At 61.9% G+C, this 17,373-nt stretch overlaps 2 protein-coding genes across 8 annotated transcripts in view; one reads left to right on the top strand and one right to left on the bottom strand.

Annotated features, from left to right (window-relative positions):
* Positions 1-1,229: 1,229 nt before the first annotated feature.
* RHOBTB2 (Rho related BTB domain containing 2) lies at positions 1,230-16,491 on the bottom strand. Of its 3 annotated transcripts, XM_027782236.2 has the most exons (11): positions 16,396-16,491; positions 12,973-13,050; positions 5,914-6,115; positions 5,606-5,709; positions 5,312-5,497; positions 4,189-5,213; positions 3,077-3,195; positions 2,849-2,999; positions 2,676-2,764; positions 2,355-2,460; positions 1,230-2,279 (listed from the first exon to the last, which is right to left on the bottom strand). In XM_027782236.2, the coding sequence occupies exons 2-11, from the start codon at positions 13,029-13,031 to the stop codon at positions 2,044-2,046; spliced, it is 2,277 nt and encodes a 758-aa protein (XP_027638037.2). In that variant the 5' UTR covers positions 13,032-13,050; positions 16,396-16,491; the 3' UTR covers positions 1,230-2,043. The 3 variants fall into 3 exon arrangements, with proteins under 3 accessions (XP_027638037.2, XP_013152174.2, XP_055676265.1); XM_013296720.3 differs by lacking the exons at positions 12,973-13,050; positions 16,396-16,491 and adding an exon at positions 10,657-10,940; XM_055820290.1 differs by lacking the exons at positions 12,973-13,050; positions 16,396-16,491 and adding an exon at positions 9,134-9,425.
* A 246-nt stretch (positions 16,492-16,737) lies between these two features.
* PEBP4 (phosphatidylethanolamine binding protein 4) overlaps positions 16,738-17,373 on the top strand; it is a 79,987-nt gene continuing 79,351 nt past the window's right edge. The window contains exon 1 of one of the 5 annotated variants that reach the window (XM_027782239.2): positions 16,738-16,880. In XM_027782239.2, coding sequence (XP_027638040.2) covers positions 16,786-16,880 — 95 coding nt within the window. In that variant the 5' untranslated portion in view covers positions 16,738-16,785. Of the gene's footprint in view, positions 16,881-16,921; positions 17,065-17,373 lie in introns of those variants that run through there. The other 4 variants (XM_027782237.2, XM_055820411.1, XM_055820414.1 and 1 more) reach the window with 4 other exon arrangements.

The raw sequence follows: 17,373 nt of genomic DNA, 5'->3' as shown, positions 1-17,373 counted from the left end.
AACGGTCCCCACCAGCGATGCTTCTGCCAGGGAAAGTCCCCAGCAGCAAACCTGGGCTCTGCCTTTGCTCCTGCGCCATGAGTCCCGTGCTCTTCAGTTGCCTGCAAAAGTCGGAGGCTGAAATCTCAGTTTCTCGAGCGTGCAGGGGCTGGAACCCTGGGGCCAAATGATGCCGCTGGACCCCCCCCTGTGACGGAGCTGTCGCTGCCGGGGGGCTGCGGTGCTCCCTGCTCCGGCTACACCCAGCCAGGGCTCTGTGTGTTGCAATAGCTGTGTTGCAAATCCATGCAGTGCTTAGTGAGCAAAAGGGCTCTGCTCGCCCCAGAAATCCCCCCTGAGCTGCCCGCCAGCCTTCGCACTGCAGTTGGGTTTTATCGATAATGCAGGTCTGGCGCAAGTGCTAAAAGCAGGAGCTCTCGGTGACCTGCCAGGAGGCTTTGTGCCGAGCTCCCGTCCCGGGCAGGCTCAGCGTGCCTCCCAAGCATGCAAACCTGGGCAGGGAGCTCCTGCAGAGCCAGGCACATGCAGGATTTAGTGCCGGGACACAGGGGCTCGGGTCCTGGCCTGGGAAAGGCAAACAGGACTCAGAAGCAACGGCGAGCGCCCGGATTTGAAAGAGAAAGAAACTTGTCGTCCTACCTGCTCGCTGGTGCTGCAAAGTGTGAAAACACCGAGTGTAAGCTCGCTGGAGCTGCAACCTCGCTCCTGCATCTGTGGCTGAGGATGAGCATGCGAGAGGAGTGACTCCAAGGTGCTGTACTGAGGCCAGCCGGGAAGAGGAGCAATGCGGAGCGGGAGGGGATGCCAGCGGGAGCATCCCTGCTGGGAGCACCTCTGCGTGCTCGCTCCAGCGGCAGCCTCTGCCAGGGGTGGGCTCAAAGGAGCGTCCCCCTTCCCGGCTGGGGAGGGTGAGCAGAGGTTTGGGTCCCTCCTGCTCTCCTGCCCTGCCTGGCAGTCCTGCAAAGCCCTGGGGCCATGCTGCCTCCTCCTGCTGGGACCCGCTGGGTTTGTGCACCTACAAGGACACAGGTGGGACATGCAAAGTTAGTCTGACGGTAAAGCCACCCCGCCTCGTACAAGGTGTTTTGATGGCTGGATCCTGCAACGCTTCACTGTCCCTGTACGCCCCAGGAGCGCTGGAGGCGGGGGGGTGCTGGCGTCACCCCAAGCAGGGCACAAGGATGCCCCATGTCCAGCCACTTCCTCCCAAACACACAGGGACCACGCCGGGCTTTTAAAATACCATTTATTACAATGGAGCCTTCCAGGCTAAAATCCCAAGCCAAGAGCCTGGGGTTGGTTTCTGGTGTGGCAAGTTGGGGTGGGCGGGTGGGTTTGGGATGATTGGGTGTTGGAGTTTTTTTTGCTTTAAGTTTTCTTCTTAAATAAAAGAGAAATTAAGAGGCAGGGAGGAGAGGGCTCCTGCCCCCTCCTGCTCCCCAAATTAGGACAGACCCCACTTGTGAGTAGAAGGAAGGATGCTGCAGTGCCTGGAGGCGTCTGGGGACCGGGGTCCCCTGCACCATGCCTAACCCTGCTGCAAGTCGAAGGGGGTGGCAGGACCCCCACAGCGGCTCCGGCTGCCCAGGGTGACAACGTGCCATCAGACAAACCAACCACATCCCGCAGCTTCTGCTTACAAATTCAAGTGGAAGCTGGATGGGTTTCTTCTTCTTCCTCATGCAGCTGATGTCCAAACGAAAACAAAACCAAAAAACCAAAACGAAACCAAAATAAAACCACAACACAGCCCTCGTGCTCCTGTAAACATGAGTTTCTCCTGCTGCTCGGTCTCTGCCAGTCCTGCAGCGTGCTGGCAGCTGCGGCGCGGGGAGAGCAGGGCTCCAGGAGCGCCGGGGGCTGGCGCCCGGCCCCGAGCCCCTCCGCAGGGACAAGCCCCCGCTACCCCCGTCTCCTCTGGGGCTTTGGCCGGTGGCGTCCGCTCCACACTTGGCGCTGGGGCAGGTCACCCCACTCTTCCTCCTCCTCCTCCTCCTCCCCGTCTCCTCCCAGGGATGCTGGAGCCAGGGCAAGGACGGGCTTTCAAACCACAGCCGAGGAGGAGGAGGAGGAGGAAGAGGAGGCTGTGGCTGCCGACGATGAAGGAGAGGAGGAAGGGGAGGTGGAGGCGTTCCAGAAGAGCCACCGCCTCTTGGGCTGCCGTTTGAGGTGGAGGTAGTCTTCCTTCTCCCGCTCCTTCTTCGCCCGCTGGTAGTGATCCTCCTCCTTCAGGTACCACACCGGCGGCCAGCGGTGCTTCTCGAAGTACTCCTGGTTCTCTGCAGGGACACCAGGGGTGAGGGCAGTGCCAGGACCGCCAGGACACCCGTCATCCCGCCCCGGCCCCGGCTCACCTCCCGACATGGCCTTCATGTCCCGGGGGAACTTGCGGCAGACGTTGTTGTAGTTGGTGCAGATGTGATGGAGGCACCAGTCGGCGAGCTGGTAGGCGCAGTGGAACTGGAAGAGATGGAGCCCACGTCAGAGCCCCCACGGCACGGACCACTGGGGAAGCCAGAGGGATTCACCCCACGCCTCCACGGACATCCAAGAGCAGACCTGGTTGTCCTCTCTGCCAGGACAGCATCACCCCCCCGAGCTGCCAGACCCCCCTGCGTGGCACCACCCAGCACCTCGCGCACCGCCAGCCCCGCCGGCACGGCGTGCTGTCCCACCTGAGCCAGCTCCAGGAACACGAGCACATCCCCATCGATGTCCACCATCATCTGGGCCGCCTCCATCAGGCCGGTGACGGTGTACTGCTCTGTGGGGGACACAGGGGGTTACCGGGCAGCTGGGACAGGGTGACAGCGAGGGACACTGTCCTGCTGCAGCCACCTCGACTCACCGGTGAGGGCCACCAAGTGCGGCAGGCAGAGGCGGTTGGCGAGGATGATGAGCTTCATGTCGTCGAGGTCGGGGCTGGAGCTGAACTGCCCGGTGTAGAGGTACTCCAGCACCGCCCGCATGCAGCTCTTGCTGGTGTAAGGAAGTGCCACCTGCAAGACACACACTGGCTGTCACCCTGCGCCCGTGTCCCCAGCTGTCCCACCCTCCCGGGACAAACCCTCCTTACCTCGTTGGTGGAGCTCTCCACGAAGGGGCCGCCGAACATTGCGGCCATCCAGTCGCAGCTGGAGATGAGCAAGGGCTTGTGGGCACTGATAGCACCATCATCCAGCACGAAGGTGACATCTGGGGACAAGCAGAGGGATGCTACTGGGACCATCCCCAAGCACCCAGGGCTCAGCCACAAAGTGCCTGGCACTGGGGACAGCAGCGAAAAGGGGACAGAGCCTAGCACATCCTATATTTTTTCCTAAAGATTCCTTTTTTTTTTTTTTTTTTTCCTGCATCCCCCACCAGCTCAGAGGAGCTCAGGGAAGAGCCCTGGTGGGGCTCCGCTTCTTCCGGGGGATTTTCCCTGAGGCACATCACGACACACTTGAAAGCAAAGGGGAAAACTCAGGAACCAAACATCTCGCCCAAGTTTGAGTCATTGGGAGAGCTGAGAAGGACGCTGGGGGTCTCCTGCTGCCCCGCTCTGCTCTCCACCCTGGACCACAGCTTCTCCTGGTGGCGTGCCATGGGCCAGCACACATCTGTCCCCCGGCAGTGACAGCTTGACCACATCAAGGTCCGTCCTCATGAACCAAATCCAGCTGGAGGGAGGCTGGGACGTGCACACACACCCCCCCGGGATGTCACCCCGCAGCGCTGCAGCACAAGCTGGTGGCACGTGGTGCTGGGTGGAAAGCTGGGGAAGTCCTACCAAGGGCACATTGCTCCTCGTAAATCAGATGACCCAGGGGAAATCTGGGCCTGGGAGGGAAGGAAGTCGCCTTTGCTGCTCTCCCGTAAATAAACAGAGCTGTCAGGCGAGCTGGGGAGCAGGGAACCCAGGGGAAGGGCCATTACACTCACACTTTCTAGGGGGAAGAAAAAAAAAAAAAAAAAAGGCAGCTATAAAAATCCCAGAAACTCACAAAGTGTGACCAAAAAGCCCAAGGAAAGCGAGCGAGTGCCTGCTGATCCACAGCACAGCCACCCTGCACATGCCTGGGGCAAAGCCAGGAGCTGCGAGCCCCGCATCCATCCATCGGAGCCCCCATCCATCCATCCATCCGAGCCCCCCAGAAAGGAGAGGGGGTGCTGCAGATGGTCCTCCCCCTCGGCCCGGAGTCGTACCCGAAAAAGTCCCCTTGGCCAGGCATTCCTTCACCCGGTTGGTCCTCCGGACGTGGAAGGCTTTGGTGATCTCCTGGTTCATGAACGCCTCGTTGTTGAGGATGTTGGCCACCATCATCCGGAGGTCGAACACCTCCAGCAGCTCAGCAATGTGAGCAATGTGCATGAGGTCCCGCTCGTTCTCATCCAGCTCCCCTGTGTACAGGTACTTCAGCACGGCCCGGAAAGGACCTGGCTGGATGGAAGCATCCATCTTCACCACCACCATGAGCTTGGACTTGTAGGTCAGCGGGTCTTCTGCCATCTCCTCCTGGATGCTGGTGAAAGCCCGGCTCCAAGAGGAGAGGTTCCTTCCCCGCCGCAGCCCGTGCTCCCCGTTCTCGTAGCGGTTGCCCCGCAGGATCCCATCACTGGTGGAGGCTCTAAGGCACGGTTTTCGCTGGCCAGACCCAGCCTCCTCGGTGCTCTCGCAGATATCGAAACTAGCAGCTCGCAGGAGGAAATCCCGCCCGTGGTGCCTCTCCTCTTGGTGCAGCATCCGCTCGGCGGCCGCGGTGACGGCCACCCCAAAGCCGTGCCCCGCGGTGCTCTGCTGGTCCTCCTCGCTCAGGTCCATGAGGAACAGGTCGTAAAATTTGGAGGAGGAGGTGGAGAGGTAGATCTTGTGTGCGTAGATTTTGATCTTCTCTTGCAGCACCAGGATGACGTCCGCGCACAGGGGGTCCTCCAAGAGGTGGGCTGGACGCTCCTCGTTGTTGGAAGGGGGGTCTGGGACGATGATGATGGGTGGAGGGGGCTTGGGGGGAAGGAAGGGGGCTTGGAGAAGAGGCCGCTGTACGTTGCGGAGGTGGGACTTCCAGAACTGTAGGTGACGGCGGGAGATGAGGGCGGCACGGATGGCATTGTCAAAGACGTCCTTGATGCCAAACTGGGCCACCACACTCGTCTCGTAGTAGGGGATGCCCAGCTCCTTGGCTACCTCCCTCCCCTTCTCCGGGGGAAGGATCTCGTTGGGTTTGATTGGCCTGAAAAAGAGGGGAGATAATGAAGAGACCTCTTCAGATGCACGATAAGGAGAAAGCGTTGGGCAGGCACGGACACCTCTAGGGCACAAGAGTCCCACCTGGCCAAGGGTCGCCGTGCCCGATTGACGGCCTCCAGGTCGGCATAGCGCAGGTCGAGCTGGCAGCCCACCAGGATGACAGGCGCGCGGGGACAGAAGTGCTTGATCTCTGGGTACCACATGGTCTTCACATGGTGCAGGGAGTTGGGGTTGGCGATGGAGAAGCACAAAACCACAACGTCGGACCTGCGAGGAAAGGAGGGTCAAGGTCCAGCGATGGAGCCAACCCCGCCGTGCTTTGGCACTGCCCTCCCTCCCTGCCCCGGGTAGCCTGAGGCTCTGCCCCTCCCCTACCTGCCATAGGCAAAGCGCCTGTCTTTGTGGTGGTCACCAAAGGTGTCCCAAAGCCGCAAGGACACACTAACGTCATCTACCACATCCCGGGAGCGCTCCAGCACCTGCGGGAAGAGAAACACCATCCAGCTCACGAGTCCTTGGGACCTGCAAACGCAGGGCTGCCCCCACCCCACGCAGGGTACGGAGGGGCAATTCACAATCCCGCTGCGGGGAGGGCGCAGCTCCATCTCCCTGGGGTTCGCAGGGGGCATCCATGAGCCCAGCCCCCCCAGCATCCCTCTCTGCACCCCCCCCCCAGCCCTCACCTCCTGGCAGACACGGTACTGGTCAATGGCCCACACCGTGGGCACGTGGGTGGCGAGGAGCTGGTACTGGGTCAGTGTGGCGTTGCAGGCGCGGGCACAGATGAGTCGGGTCTTGCCCACCGCGTTGTCCCCGACCACGACGCACTTGATAGTTTCTACGTTTGGCCTCTCATAATCCATGTCAGAATCCATTAATTGGGACCTGCAGGGGGAAGCGGGGTGGGGGTGGGGGTCAGCAAAGAGAGAAAGAGAGCCAGGACAAGCCGGGGGGCTGTCTCCAGGTGGGACGGGACGCCAAGGGGGATGAAGCGACAAGATGATGCCGATACTCATGCTTGGAGCTGGCAGCCCCTCGCAGCACGGGGGAAGCTCTGCAGCCAGCGGCAGCCGGGAGCCCCAGCGAAGGCAGCGAGTGAAGGCAGCTGCCCACCCCGCGCTGGCTCCCGTTCCCCGCCAGTCCCCTTTAAAATTTAATATTCCCGTGGCAGCGTGCATTGCTCTGCCGCGCGTCAGACACATGCCCTGCGTTTGATTCGACCCTCCTCCCTCCCCGGCTCTCAGGCTCTGGCTCATGCTTGTTCATGTGAGATGAGGCTTGGCTTTTTTTTTTTTTTTTTTTTTTTTTTCCCCTCCCCTCCTCCTTTCCCCTTTCTCCCTTTCCAGCGTTCGCAAGCGAAGCTTCCAGATCCGCCTGACCCAGTGCACACCCGGGCACTGCCAGCCTCTCTGGCTGCCTGGCTCCGGGGAGCGCCAGCTCTGTCCCTCGACACTGACCTGCCCCCCTTTTCCCACCCTGTTCCCAGAGGGGATATTAGAGAAGCGAAGGAGAAGCTGGTTGCATTTCCAGGAGGCTCATCAGCCCTCGGGTTTGGAGGGCTCCCAGCATCACCAGTCTCCCAGGGCCAGGCGTGACCCCAGTGTTCCCAAGAGGAAGGTTGGTGCTGTGGGTGCTGCGAAGCCGATACGAAGCGCGTGCATCCTGCGAGCGGGCATGCCCGGGTGTACCACCCTCTGCCCCTTCAAAGCCCCAGACTCTAAATCAGCCAGAATTAACTCATCACAGCGTTAACGCAGGGATTTATGTGCTTTCCAGGGAGAAGAGCGAGGAGAAGATTGAAGGAAGGGGAAAAGGACAAAAAAAAAAAACCCACAAACCCACCACATCCCAATTGCTCTGAACTTCCCAAAGCTGCAGCTTTTTTCTCCCTTGTCACCCCCTCCTGGCACCCGAGCTGCTATAATAAACCACCAGCGCAAAGGCTCAGTGAGCTAAAATACCCGGTAACGATGGCAACCGAGCCCTGCACGCCATCCCTGCACGCGGGGACCACGGACACACTTCCCTAAACTAGCAGCCTGGCAAGGACTTTCCAATGTTAGCACCTCCCTCCCGTGCGCAAGCTCTCTGAGCACACCTGGCTCCTCCAGCCTGGAGAAGACGGCACGTGAGAGGGCTCAGCACCGTGCAGGATTGAGCCGTGAGCCTTGCGGGCAAGCAGAGGCAAAGGCAGGTGGCACAAATCCAGGGCACTTTTAGGTGCCAGTGCTTAGCCATCGGCGGGTCCCAAGGCAAAACTTCGCCTGAGTAGCTGTCACCAGATGCCACGTCCCCTCCATCCTTTGGGATACGGGGAGTGCTGTCTGCTGGGGGCATTGAAAACCAGGAATAGCAACCTCCTTGGGCTCTGCACAGCAAAAAGGAGTCGGGGCAGGTTGCCTCCTTCCCCACTAGACCCTGGAAATTTGTTTCCACCTTGGACATGCCCCTCCACCGCCATCCCTGGTCCCCTGCTCCTCCCGGGGATTCGCTTTGCTCTGTAGGACCAGGAGATCTCTGGGTGGGGGGGTTCTCAGTGCTCAGGGAGCTTCGCTGCGGTTATTTTTTGGGCCAGCCGCGCTCCCACGTTGGCCGAGCTCATTCAGGTGGTGGTGGGAAGGCACACGGAGATGACAACTGCGGTCGGCAGTTTGGATGCTTGCCCCGGGCGGGATGCTGGGCCTGCACCCAGCCGGCCGCGGGGGAGCTGGGAGCCTGCTTAGGAAGTCCAGTGCCTCCAGGGAATTAAGGGCTAAATCCTAATGGGATCAGTGCCTGCGGTGAGGAGAGGAAGAGGGGGATAGCAGCAAGCACAGAATGCAGGCGCCGAATACAGCAGAAGCGTGCTGGGGAGCTCTGGCAGCCCCGCAAGGGTGGCTCGTAGCCCCCCCACGCACAAGACATCACCCCAGGAGGGGGCCGAGAGCCTCTTTGCAGGGCCAATTTCAGCAGGACCATGCCACCACCCCCACAGCCCCCCTCCCCACCTTCCCCATCACCGCCTCCCTCCCAGGAGCACTCTGAAACCCACCAGAGAGCAAGAAATAACCCAAGACATCGGAGTTCCCCCCAGGAAAAGCCCTTTCCTGGGAAGCAGGGCTGCTCTGGCCAGCAGCCCCCCCAGCACGTCGCAGCCCCCCCCCCTCAAATCACACGTGCCCCCCCGCACCCCAAAATTGCTCCTTCCAGGCTGCCCAGCCTCTGGTTGCCAAGGCAACCGCACCATCACCCCGGGAGCCGTCGCTTAGCAACTCCCAGGCTAAAAATCCTCCATCCCGCACCTCAAGAGGGGAGGAGAACCCCCAAAGCGGGGTGGGGGGGGCGGGAAGCGCCCCAAAAGGGCGGCAATGCCCCCAGATAAGGTGGCATCTGTCGTGATCCTGGCGGCAGCTGCGGGGTGGGGGCTGCGGCGGGAGAGGGGCTGCACCGCGGCCCCGGGGCACTGCAAGGGGGGGGGGGGGGGGGGCGGGGGTCCCCGCAGCGGGGTGCGGGGCATTGCAATGGAGGCCGGGGAGCACCAGCACCGGGTGCGGGGCATCGCGAGGGGGGCCGAGGAGCACCCAGAGCCGGTGTGCAGCATTGCAAGGGGGGCGAGGGTGCTCGGAGCACGCAGGCCGGGGGTGCAGGACATGGCAAGGGGGCTGGGAAGGACCTAGGCCGGGTGCGGAGCATTGCAAGGCGGGCCGGGGGTGCGGTCTGCACCGGGGCCGGGTGCGGGGCATTGCAAGGGGGGCCGGGGGTGCCGGGAGCACCCAGGCCGGGGGTGCGGGCCAGCGCAAGGCGGCAGCGGGTGCATCGCGGAGGGGCCGGGCCCCTGCTGGTCGCTGGGCCGCGGGGCAGGATGCGCGGAGGCGGAGCGGAGCTGGGAGGCGGAGGGGGGGGTGTCCCCCCCCCGGTACTTACACCAACACAGACGAAGCGGCGGCTCCCAGGGGCCGGGGCCGGGCTCGCCCCTCCGGACATGGCCACGGCGCAGGTTGCGCGGCTCGGCACTGCGCGGCTCGGCGCCGCGCTGCGCGGCTCAGGGCCTGGGGCGCGGGGGCCCATGCCGGCACCTCGGCCGCTCCGCTCTCCGCATCCGCGGCCCGCTGCGCTGCGCTGCGCGGAGCCCTGCGCGGAGCCCTGCGCGGAGCGGCGCGCTGCAGTCGGGGCCGCCCCGCCTTCCATTCACAAAAAACAAGCGGCCCCGCCGAAGCCCCGCCCCCGCCCCCCCGCCGCCGCCCATTGGCTGAGAGCGACGGGGGGGGGAGGGGGGAACACACGCGGGGGGGCTGCGGGCGGGCAGCGGGGCCGGGGCGCGTGGTGGGGGACCCCATCCTGCCGCGCATGGGACCCCCACGCTGCCCCATCCCTCCCTTGCTGGGGTCCCCATCCTGCTCCACCCCCCCCGCCCCTCATGGGGGACCCCCATCCTGCTCTCTCAGTCCTGACCCCACGGGGGACCCCCATCCTGCCCCCCCAGTCCTGCTCCCAGTCCTGCCCTGCATGGAGGACCCCCATCCCGCCCCCCCAGTCCTGCTGCCATGAGGGGACCCCCATCCTGCGCCCCCAGTCCTGCCCTGGCTGGATCTCTGTTCTGCCCCTAACCCCCCCCCTGCCCTCCATCATGTGCTGCATCCAGCCCTCATCTTCCCCCTGCATCTCCCCTCCATCTCCCCACTGCAGCCCACCCTCCCTGCTCCCCCCACACCGGGAAGGGGTGCACCCTCTGCCCCCCCTCCTCTGAGCACTTTTCCCCTCCCCTGCATGGGGGCTGCATAGGGCCGCCAGCCCCCAGGGTCCCAGCCAGGCCCTGTGCGGTGCTGGTGGTGCTGCCAGGCCAACAGCCCGGCTGAGGATGGGGCTGTGCCGGATGAGACCCCTCCTGCGGCCGCACACAAGGCGCAGCACCCCCCCAAGAACACCCCCAGCCCCTTGCAAAGCTGCTTCTCCGGGGGTGAGGGGGGGGCGCAGAGCTGACCCATCCATCCATGCTCTCCAAACCTAGGCCACTCACTACAGCACTGCCTTTGAACCCTGCCACGCTTCTCGCAGCCCCCTCCTCACCCCACAGCCCCCCCCCCCCCCCAGCCCCCCCAAGCTCTGCCACCCCAGGGCATAAAAAACTCAGAGTCATCTTTGCAGCGGGGCTGCCGGGAAGGCATCCGGCACGCTGGCCCTGCTGCTCTGACCCCGTATATCCGTATATCCGCATCATGTGATGCTTCGCCATCCTTCCCCAAGGCTTTGGGCCGCTTGCCCCCCCCCCGCCGCATCGCCTCCACCGAGCCACGCTGAGCTCGGCCCCCCCCCCTCCCGCTCATCTTGCCTGGGCTCAGGCCCATGGCCGCCACTGATGCAACGCCGCGTCAAACGGCGCCAACCTCGCGCCTTCGCATCGCCGCCCAGCGCGGCCCCCAGCCCCCTGCCGTTGCCCCCCGCCTCACCTAACTCGCAGGACGGGGATCTCTCTCTCCATAGCAGAAGGAGATGGAGGCGCTTATTTGGGGAGGGGGGAGCCTTTTGGCTTTTGAGCCGGGCATAAGCAGCTCCCGCTGCTGCCTCCGTGCCCACGGCGGTGGCGAAGCTATCGGCTTCACGGCGAAGTTATTTATCCCCCTGCAACGGGAGCTGCGAGCAGCCGAGCTGCAGCTCTGAGCTTTCTTCTCCTCGGAGTAGATCACGGGGAAGGAACACGTAAAGCTTGTTTGCCAGCCGCATGATTTGGCTTATTTGCTCTCTTCTAGCAGGTGCTTAATTGTGGCAGAAAAAGTTCCTGGCAGCTCTTTGGGCATCCAAATTCCCGCCTGCCCCCCTCCCTGCCAGGCAAAACAAAAGCGCAATTGTCACTGGCAGCCCAAACACCCACCGCCTTTCCCGGCGGGAGAGAGCCGGTGGCGGGAGGCACCGGGAAGGGCACCGGGCAGGGAAAGGGGCTGGGGAGCATCTGCGGAGTATGTGGCCGTGCCCCTCTCCTGTGGGAGGAGAAACACAAGTCTCAGCGGCTCTCGCTGCATCCCACAGCTCCCCAGCCAGCCCACACTGCGGCATGGCACGGCACGGCATGGCATGGCATGGAATGGCATGGCACAGCACGGCACGGCATGGCACAGCATGGCATGGCATGGCATGGCACGGCATGGCACGGCATGGCACAGCATGGCATGGCACAGCATGACATGGCACGGCATGGCACGGCATGGCATGGCACGGCATGGCATGGCATGGCACAGCATGGCACAGCATGACATGGCGCGGCATGGCACGGCATGGCACAGCATGGCACGGCATGGCACAGCACGGCATGGCACGGCACGGCATGGCACGGCACGACATGGCATGGCACAGCACGGCATGGCATGGCACAGCATGGCATGGCACAGCATGGCATGGCATGGCACGGCATGGCATGGCACGGCATGGCACAGCATAGCACGGCACGGCATGGCACGGCATGGCACGGCATGGCATGGCATGACACGGCACGGCATGGCACGGCACGGCACGGCACAGCATGGCACGGCATGGCATGGCATGGCACGGCATGGCATAGCACAGCACGGACTGGCACGGCACGGCACAGCATGGCACAGCATGACATGGCACGGCATGGCACGGCATGGCATGGCACAGCACGGCATGGCATGGCACGGCATAGCACGGCATGGCACGGCATGGCATGGCATGGCACGGCATGGCACAGCATGACACGGCACGGCATGGCACAGCACGGCACGGCACAGCATGGCACGGCATGGCATGGCATGGCACGGCATGGCATAGCACGGCACAGACTGGCACGGCACGGCACAGCACGGCACGGCATGGCACGGCATGGCATGGCACAGCATGGCATGGCATGGCACGGCATAGCACGGCACGGCATAGCACGGCACGGCATGGCTGCAAGGCGACAGCTCCCCTCCCTCAGCACCGCTGCCCCGGCAGGGCTGTGGTTAATAGGCCGGCTGCTGCCCCCTCCCACAGCTCTCTCTGATTTAAGCCTCTTGAACCTGTCCCAGAGGGCTCCCATCTGCCCGGCTCCGTAATCACCCTCGCTCCCGGGCAAAGAGCTCCAAACCCGACGGCTTAACGCTGGGGGTCACACCGGGGAGCTCGCACCGCTGGCACCAAGCAGCCACTACCACCCCACAGCATCCTCCTCCCTCCATCTCCCCCTCCCCAGCAAGAAATGAAGAAACTCTCCGGGTATCGGAGACATGAATGGACATTGCTCCAGCCGTGCCCTCCTCGATAAAGTTTTTTGACTCTCCGAGATTTAATGCCAGGAGCATTTCCATCCTTTCCCTGCCCAGGCATTTGCCCCGATTTGCGGGGGGGGGGGGATGGATGCAGGGATGCAAACCCCTTTGCCTTTTGCTCCTTGGAGCAGCCAGCAAATAAAGCTGAGCTCAGCGTTATCCACCTTGCAGAAGGCTCAGGGGCTGCGACACACCAAGGCGATGCATCCCTCGCCGGCAGCACCCTTCCAAAAGTGGATTTGCAGTGGGGAGACACCCCGACACCCTCCGGTAGCCCCAACGCGCGTTCCCACAGCCCCCGCCATGGGGCACCTGCCTTTGCCTTGCTCTGCCCTAAGCCCTGCTGCGAGTTTTCCACCTGATGCGTGGGGGAACCGGAGGCGTCGCCGTGGCGCGTGTCGAAGGGGAGCAAAGAGCAAAGTCCCTGGAGAAAGTGGCTGGAGGAAAAGTGGCAGAGCTGGGAGGCTGGAGGAGCCGGTGCCACGGCCAGAGGGTACTTACAGGCTGTGAGCCATAGCGGTCATCTTCCCGGCGGGGCTGCCTTTCCCCTGGGTTTCCATCTCTTTCTCTTGGCAGACGCTGTAAGGAGAGGGCAGAAGGGCTCTGTGAAAACACCCCAAACAGGGACTCATGTCTTAGAAGCCCCGCCAGGCTCCTGCACGATGTCACCCCCGCTACCCTGGGGACAGAAAGCCTTTGGGATGGCAGGTCCTGCACGGCCACCTGGGCTGGCCCAGGAGTGTCCTGGCACAGGGAGATGGCTGTCCCTAGTCTACTGAGCAGCTCTGCCCGCCGTCCTACACCTCACTGCCAGGTCTGCTCACCCCACGCTACCACCTTCACTGGACGAAGCAGCCGAGGGGGAGATGCACAGCCCCGTCCCCTGCACTAAGTTTCACAGGGACAGCCCCCCCTCGGCCCCAAGGGCTGGCCAGCAGGGTCAAGGGGTCCCCCAGTACATAGCCCCTGCTCCACGCACCTTACCCTTGGGCTAAAAGCCTTTCCTGGGGGCATGTGCACCCTGGGCAGTGCCTGGTTCCTGGGGTGGCCAGCAGCCCACCGGTGTGTTTGCTTTGGCCAGCACTCCCCTCCTACGAGCTCTGGAGCAAGGCAGGGCAGCAGGGCTCTCCCCTCCTTCTCCCATCACTGGATCAATGGTGCACGCACATGTCAGGCTGGAGCAAAGTCCAACCTGAGCTCCTGCTGGGCAGTGGGAGTGGGTTTCAGAGACCCACCATGGTGCTGGGTCCTTCCCTGGATCCACCCAGGAAAAGCAGTTAGGGCCATCCATCCATTTTGCCGCTCTGAAAACCCCCAAAACCTGCAGCTTTTCTTCCTGGGTGATGTTACAAGGGGTCTCCTTGCTGAGGACAGCTGTCCCAGGTATCCAGGTGGGCTCCCCGGCCCCATCAGCGGGATCAGGAGAGCTGAGCCTTCCCTCGCCGGGCAGCCAGGGAGGGACGCGGCACCTCAGATAAATGGTTTTTAGGGCTCAGTATCCATTTGGACCCAGCAGGCAAGGAGAAGTCTCCAACCAGCACTTTGCAAAAATGGCAAAACCCAACCCGACCGCGACGGGGGAACAGGGGACAAAGGGACCTTGTGCCGCTGGAGACGGCACGATGGGATGTGCCACCGCACTGGTGGGGAGCAGACTGGGAAGGAGAGTCCAGGAAAGAGCTGATACTAGAGGGGAAGTTCTAAAACAAGGAGAAAGAGCATTTCTCCATCTTTCATCCCCTGTCCTGCCAGAGCAACAGGGTCTGTCTCCGAGCCGGGAGATCGGGGTGCTCTGGATATTCACTCTATACACATACTATGACCCAGCTACACGCCTGGAGCCCACCTCCCAGCCCTGAAACACAGCCACCTGATATGCCACGGGTGATAACTCATCCTGCCATCGATACGGCTGCAGAATTTCAGGCATTCATCACTCAGTTTATAAATATTTAAACCCAGAAGGAGCCATGTGCTCCTGTAAAATGCAACGTATTATACAAGCAAAGCCTCCCTCCCTTTACCCCAGCGTGGAGTTAATGAACATCTGGGGCTCTCCAGACAGATCTTTTGCAGCTAGAAACCAGGTCAGGGCAAAATTCAAGGTCTTAGTCCGTGCATGCAGGATTTCTGCACCCTCCAGCTGGGATGCATTGGATTTACCACCCTGGTTGGTGCAGAAAACCCTGCCGATAGGAAATTGCAGCTAAGGCTGCTCCTCCAGCTGCTTTCTCCCACCACCCCAGCCAGGTTCTGGGCATGCATGGCCTGCCCCACGCTCCCGGCAGGGCTGCAGCTGCAGCCTGAAACATTTACAGGCTCCCCGCCGGCCGGCTGCTTCATGCAGTATTCACAGTTTCATACAGTATTAAGAGCTGCTGACGCCTCGTGAAAAAACTGTGAAAAGCTTCTATTTGGGGAAAGTTCCTCTTATAACTGTGCATCCTGTGGCTTCTCTGTTTCCCTTTTCTCCTGGCTCTCTTGCTGTGGAGAGCAGCATGAAAAATAGGCTGATAACATTGCCAACGAGCCTGGGCTTTTCATCAGAAGAGAAAAATAACCCCCCAAGCAACCCCCCCCCCCCCCCCCCCCCCAAGGAATTAATTCTCACATTGCACCCAGGGAGCTGCTATGGGTGCGGGGTGGGTGTCTGCCTGGCTTGCTGCAGCTTGGGGACCGATGCTCAGCAAGAAGGGGGAAAGTGCGATCTTCCTGGCTCTTGGCCCTGGGTCTTGCTGCAGCCAGCACCCAGCGCAGGGAATGGGGCAGGGGCTGGGGGGGTTTGGTGGGGGCCTGCATAGCTCCATGTTAAAAAATTATTAAAAAAATAAAAAACTCAAAGAGCAAGGAGACTGTTTCTAAGCAACTGTCTCCAGTAGGGATGGAGAGCAGGGGAAGGGGGAGAAGGAACGCTGGGCAGGGAGAAAACTTCTGGGGTCCCAGAGCCCCTGGCAGGGTGAGGGAGGGAGCAGAGGAGCTGCCTGGGTCTCTCGGCAGCGATGGCTGTTTGAAAGGCAGGAAAAGAGGGGACGGGGGGTGTCAGACCACCAGCAGCCAGCACTGATGGCAGACCAGGACCCCCTGGGGCTGAGGCTCGTGGGTGGCTGAACGGGAGCATCAGCTCCTTCCCCCACCGCAGAGCCCGGCCGTGCCTCGTGTCTTTGCTTGCCAAGCAGCACCCAAGCCCCCCAGCCCACCCCTCACCCTAACGGCTCCTGGCCCAAGGAAGGGGCGCAGTGCTGCCTGTCGCTCCACCAGGTGGTCCGCAGGGCGAGCAGGGTGGGCAGGTGGGCAAGGAGACATGGCAGCGTGTGGTGGCTGCATGGACATCCCAGCTACTTGCCAGGTGACATCAACACCCCTTATTGAAGCAGCAGACAGCAGCCGTGGAGAGCCACCGGTTTTGTCAGCTCTGTTCTCGTGGGACAGCAGGGTGGCATCCATCCCATGCTGGAAGGTTCTTCGCCCCCATAACCTGGTGCCCTCTCGCACGTGGCTTTGCCCAGCGCCCTCCTCTTTGCCCACACCAGCCACTGGCCACTTGCTAAACCCCGCTTGCCACCACCAGAGCCCCGTCGGGGTCTGACAGCCCAATTCTCAACAGCTCAAAGGGGAGTGAAGGGGCGACGAGGGAACGGGGAGCTGAGACCACCTCCGGAGGGCCTGCATCAGCCCACAGGGCTGGAAACCGCCTGCAGCCGCATTTAAAGCCACCCCTGTGGCACGAGCATCCTCCAGTGCAGCCCACCAACCCATTTCCAAACCCTCAACCCTCACAGCCCTTTCCAGCCCCCCGCAGCTCACCAGCATGGGGAAAAAGCCTTCAGCCTTGCCATATCCCATTGCTGCTAGCAGGGCCAACCTTGGCAAAGGCCTGGGGAAAAAATAGGGGATAATTTTGCTCGGGGCAGCTGGCACAGTTACCTGTGTACGCGGGCTCTGCACCGTCCCGCCGCTCTCCCCTCTGGTCCAGCAAATCTCTTGGCTTTCCTGAAGTGCTAACTGGCCTGGGACAGGTAGGACCCATTTTTATATGCTCGCCCATGTGATCCAAACAAATGCCCTAGGGATGAGTTTTTGCACTGACACAAATAAAGGGGCTGGGACTAAAACCTGTTGAACCACAATCCGTACTCAACGGACAGGAATTTTCCACTCGCTGTGGGTGTGCCAGCGGCACGGCACGCGTCGAGCCCACATCTCCTTGCTCCCGACAATCCCACAACTCCAAAGCCTTTCAGACTCATTCCTAAATGTATTGCAGCTGGAGAAAATGAACTTGGGTGGAGGGATGGATGGGAAGTGTGAAGGAATATGTTTGAGCCAGTGATTACATCTAAATTCTGCAAATCACTCGCTATTTCTCCCACGGTCTGTGGAAGAAAAGAAAGCAGAAGATGCCAGCCAGGGTGAGGAGGGGGGTGGGGGGAACCCTTTGCACCTGGAAAAGCAAACTGCCCCTGCAGCCTTGGGGCTTGGCAATGCCACTTCTGCACGGGTTGGAAGGTGCTTTTGGGAGCCACGAGCTGCCCAACCTGCGGGATGCTCCTCGCGGCCCATCACGGATGCTGCCGCTGGTGAGAAGGCAGGCAGGTACCAGGGCAGGGTGAATTAAAGGGATCAGAAGTGATCAGGATGGGAATGGAAAGGGGAGGGTGAGCTTTGGGTGAGCAGCGGTGAGTCAATGGGAACCGAAGGACCAGGGAAATGGCCACGGGCCACGGAAAGGAGAGGTGGTTCAAAGGCCTGATTCAGTGGGACCAGCTGGTGAGTCAATGGGAAAGGAGGGAGCTAATGAGCTGATGGGCAGCAGGTGTCCATCAGGCTTAAAAAGAGGCAGGGGGAGGCCCTGGGCTTCAACCAGCTTTGCTCAGGCTGCTTTTCTTGGAGGGACTGGAGCAT

Source organism: Falco peregrinus, chromosome 17 (genome assembly GCF_023634155.1).
Source record: "Falco peregrinus isolate bFalPer1 chromosome 17, bFalPer1.pri, whole genome shotgun sequence".
Classification (NCBI taxonomy): domain Eukaryota; kingdom Metazoa; phylum Chordata; class Aves; order Falconiformes; family Falconidae; genus Falco; species Falco peregrinus.
This window is presented reverse-complemented; position numbering and strand designations above follow the sequence as displayed.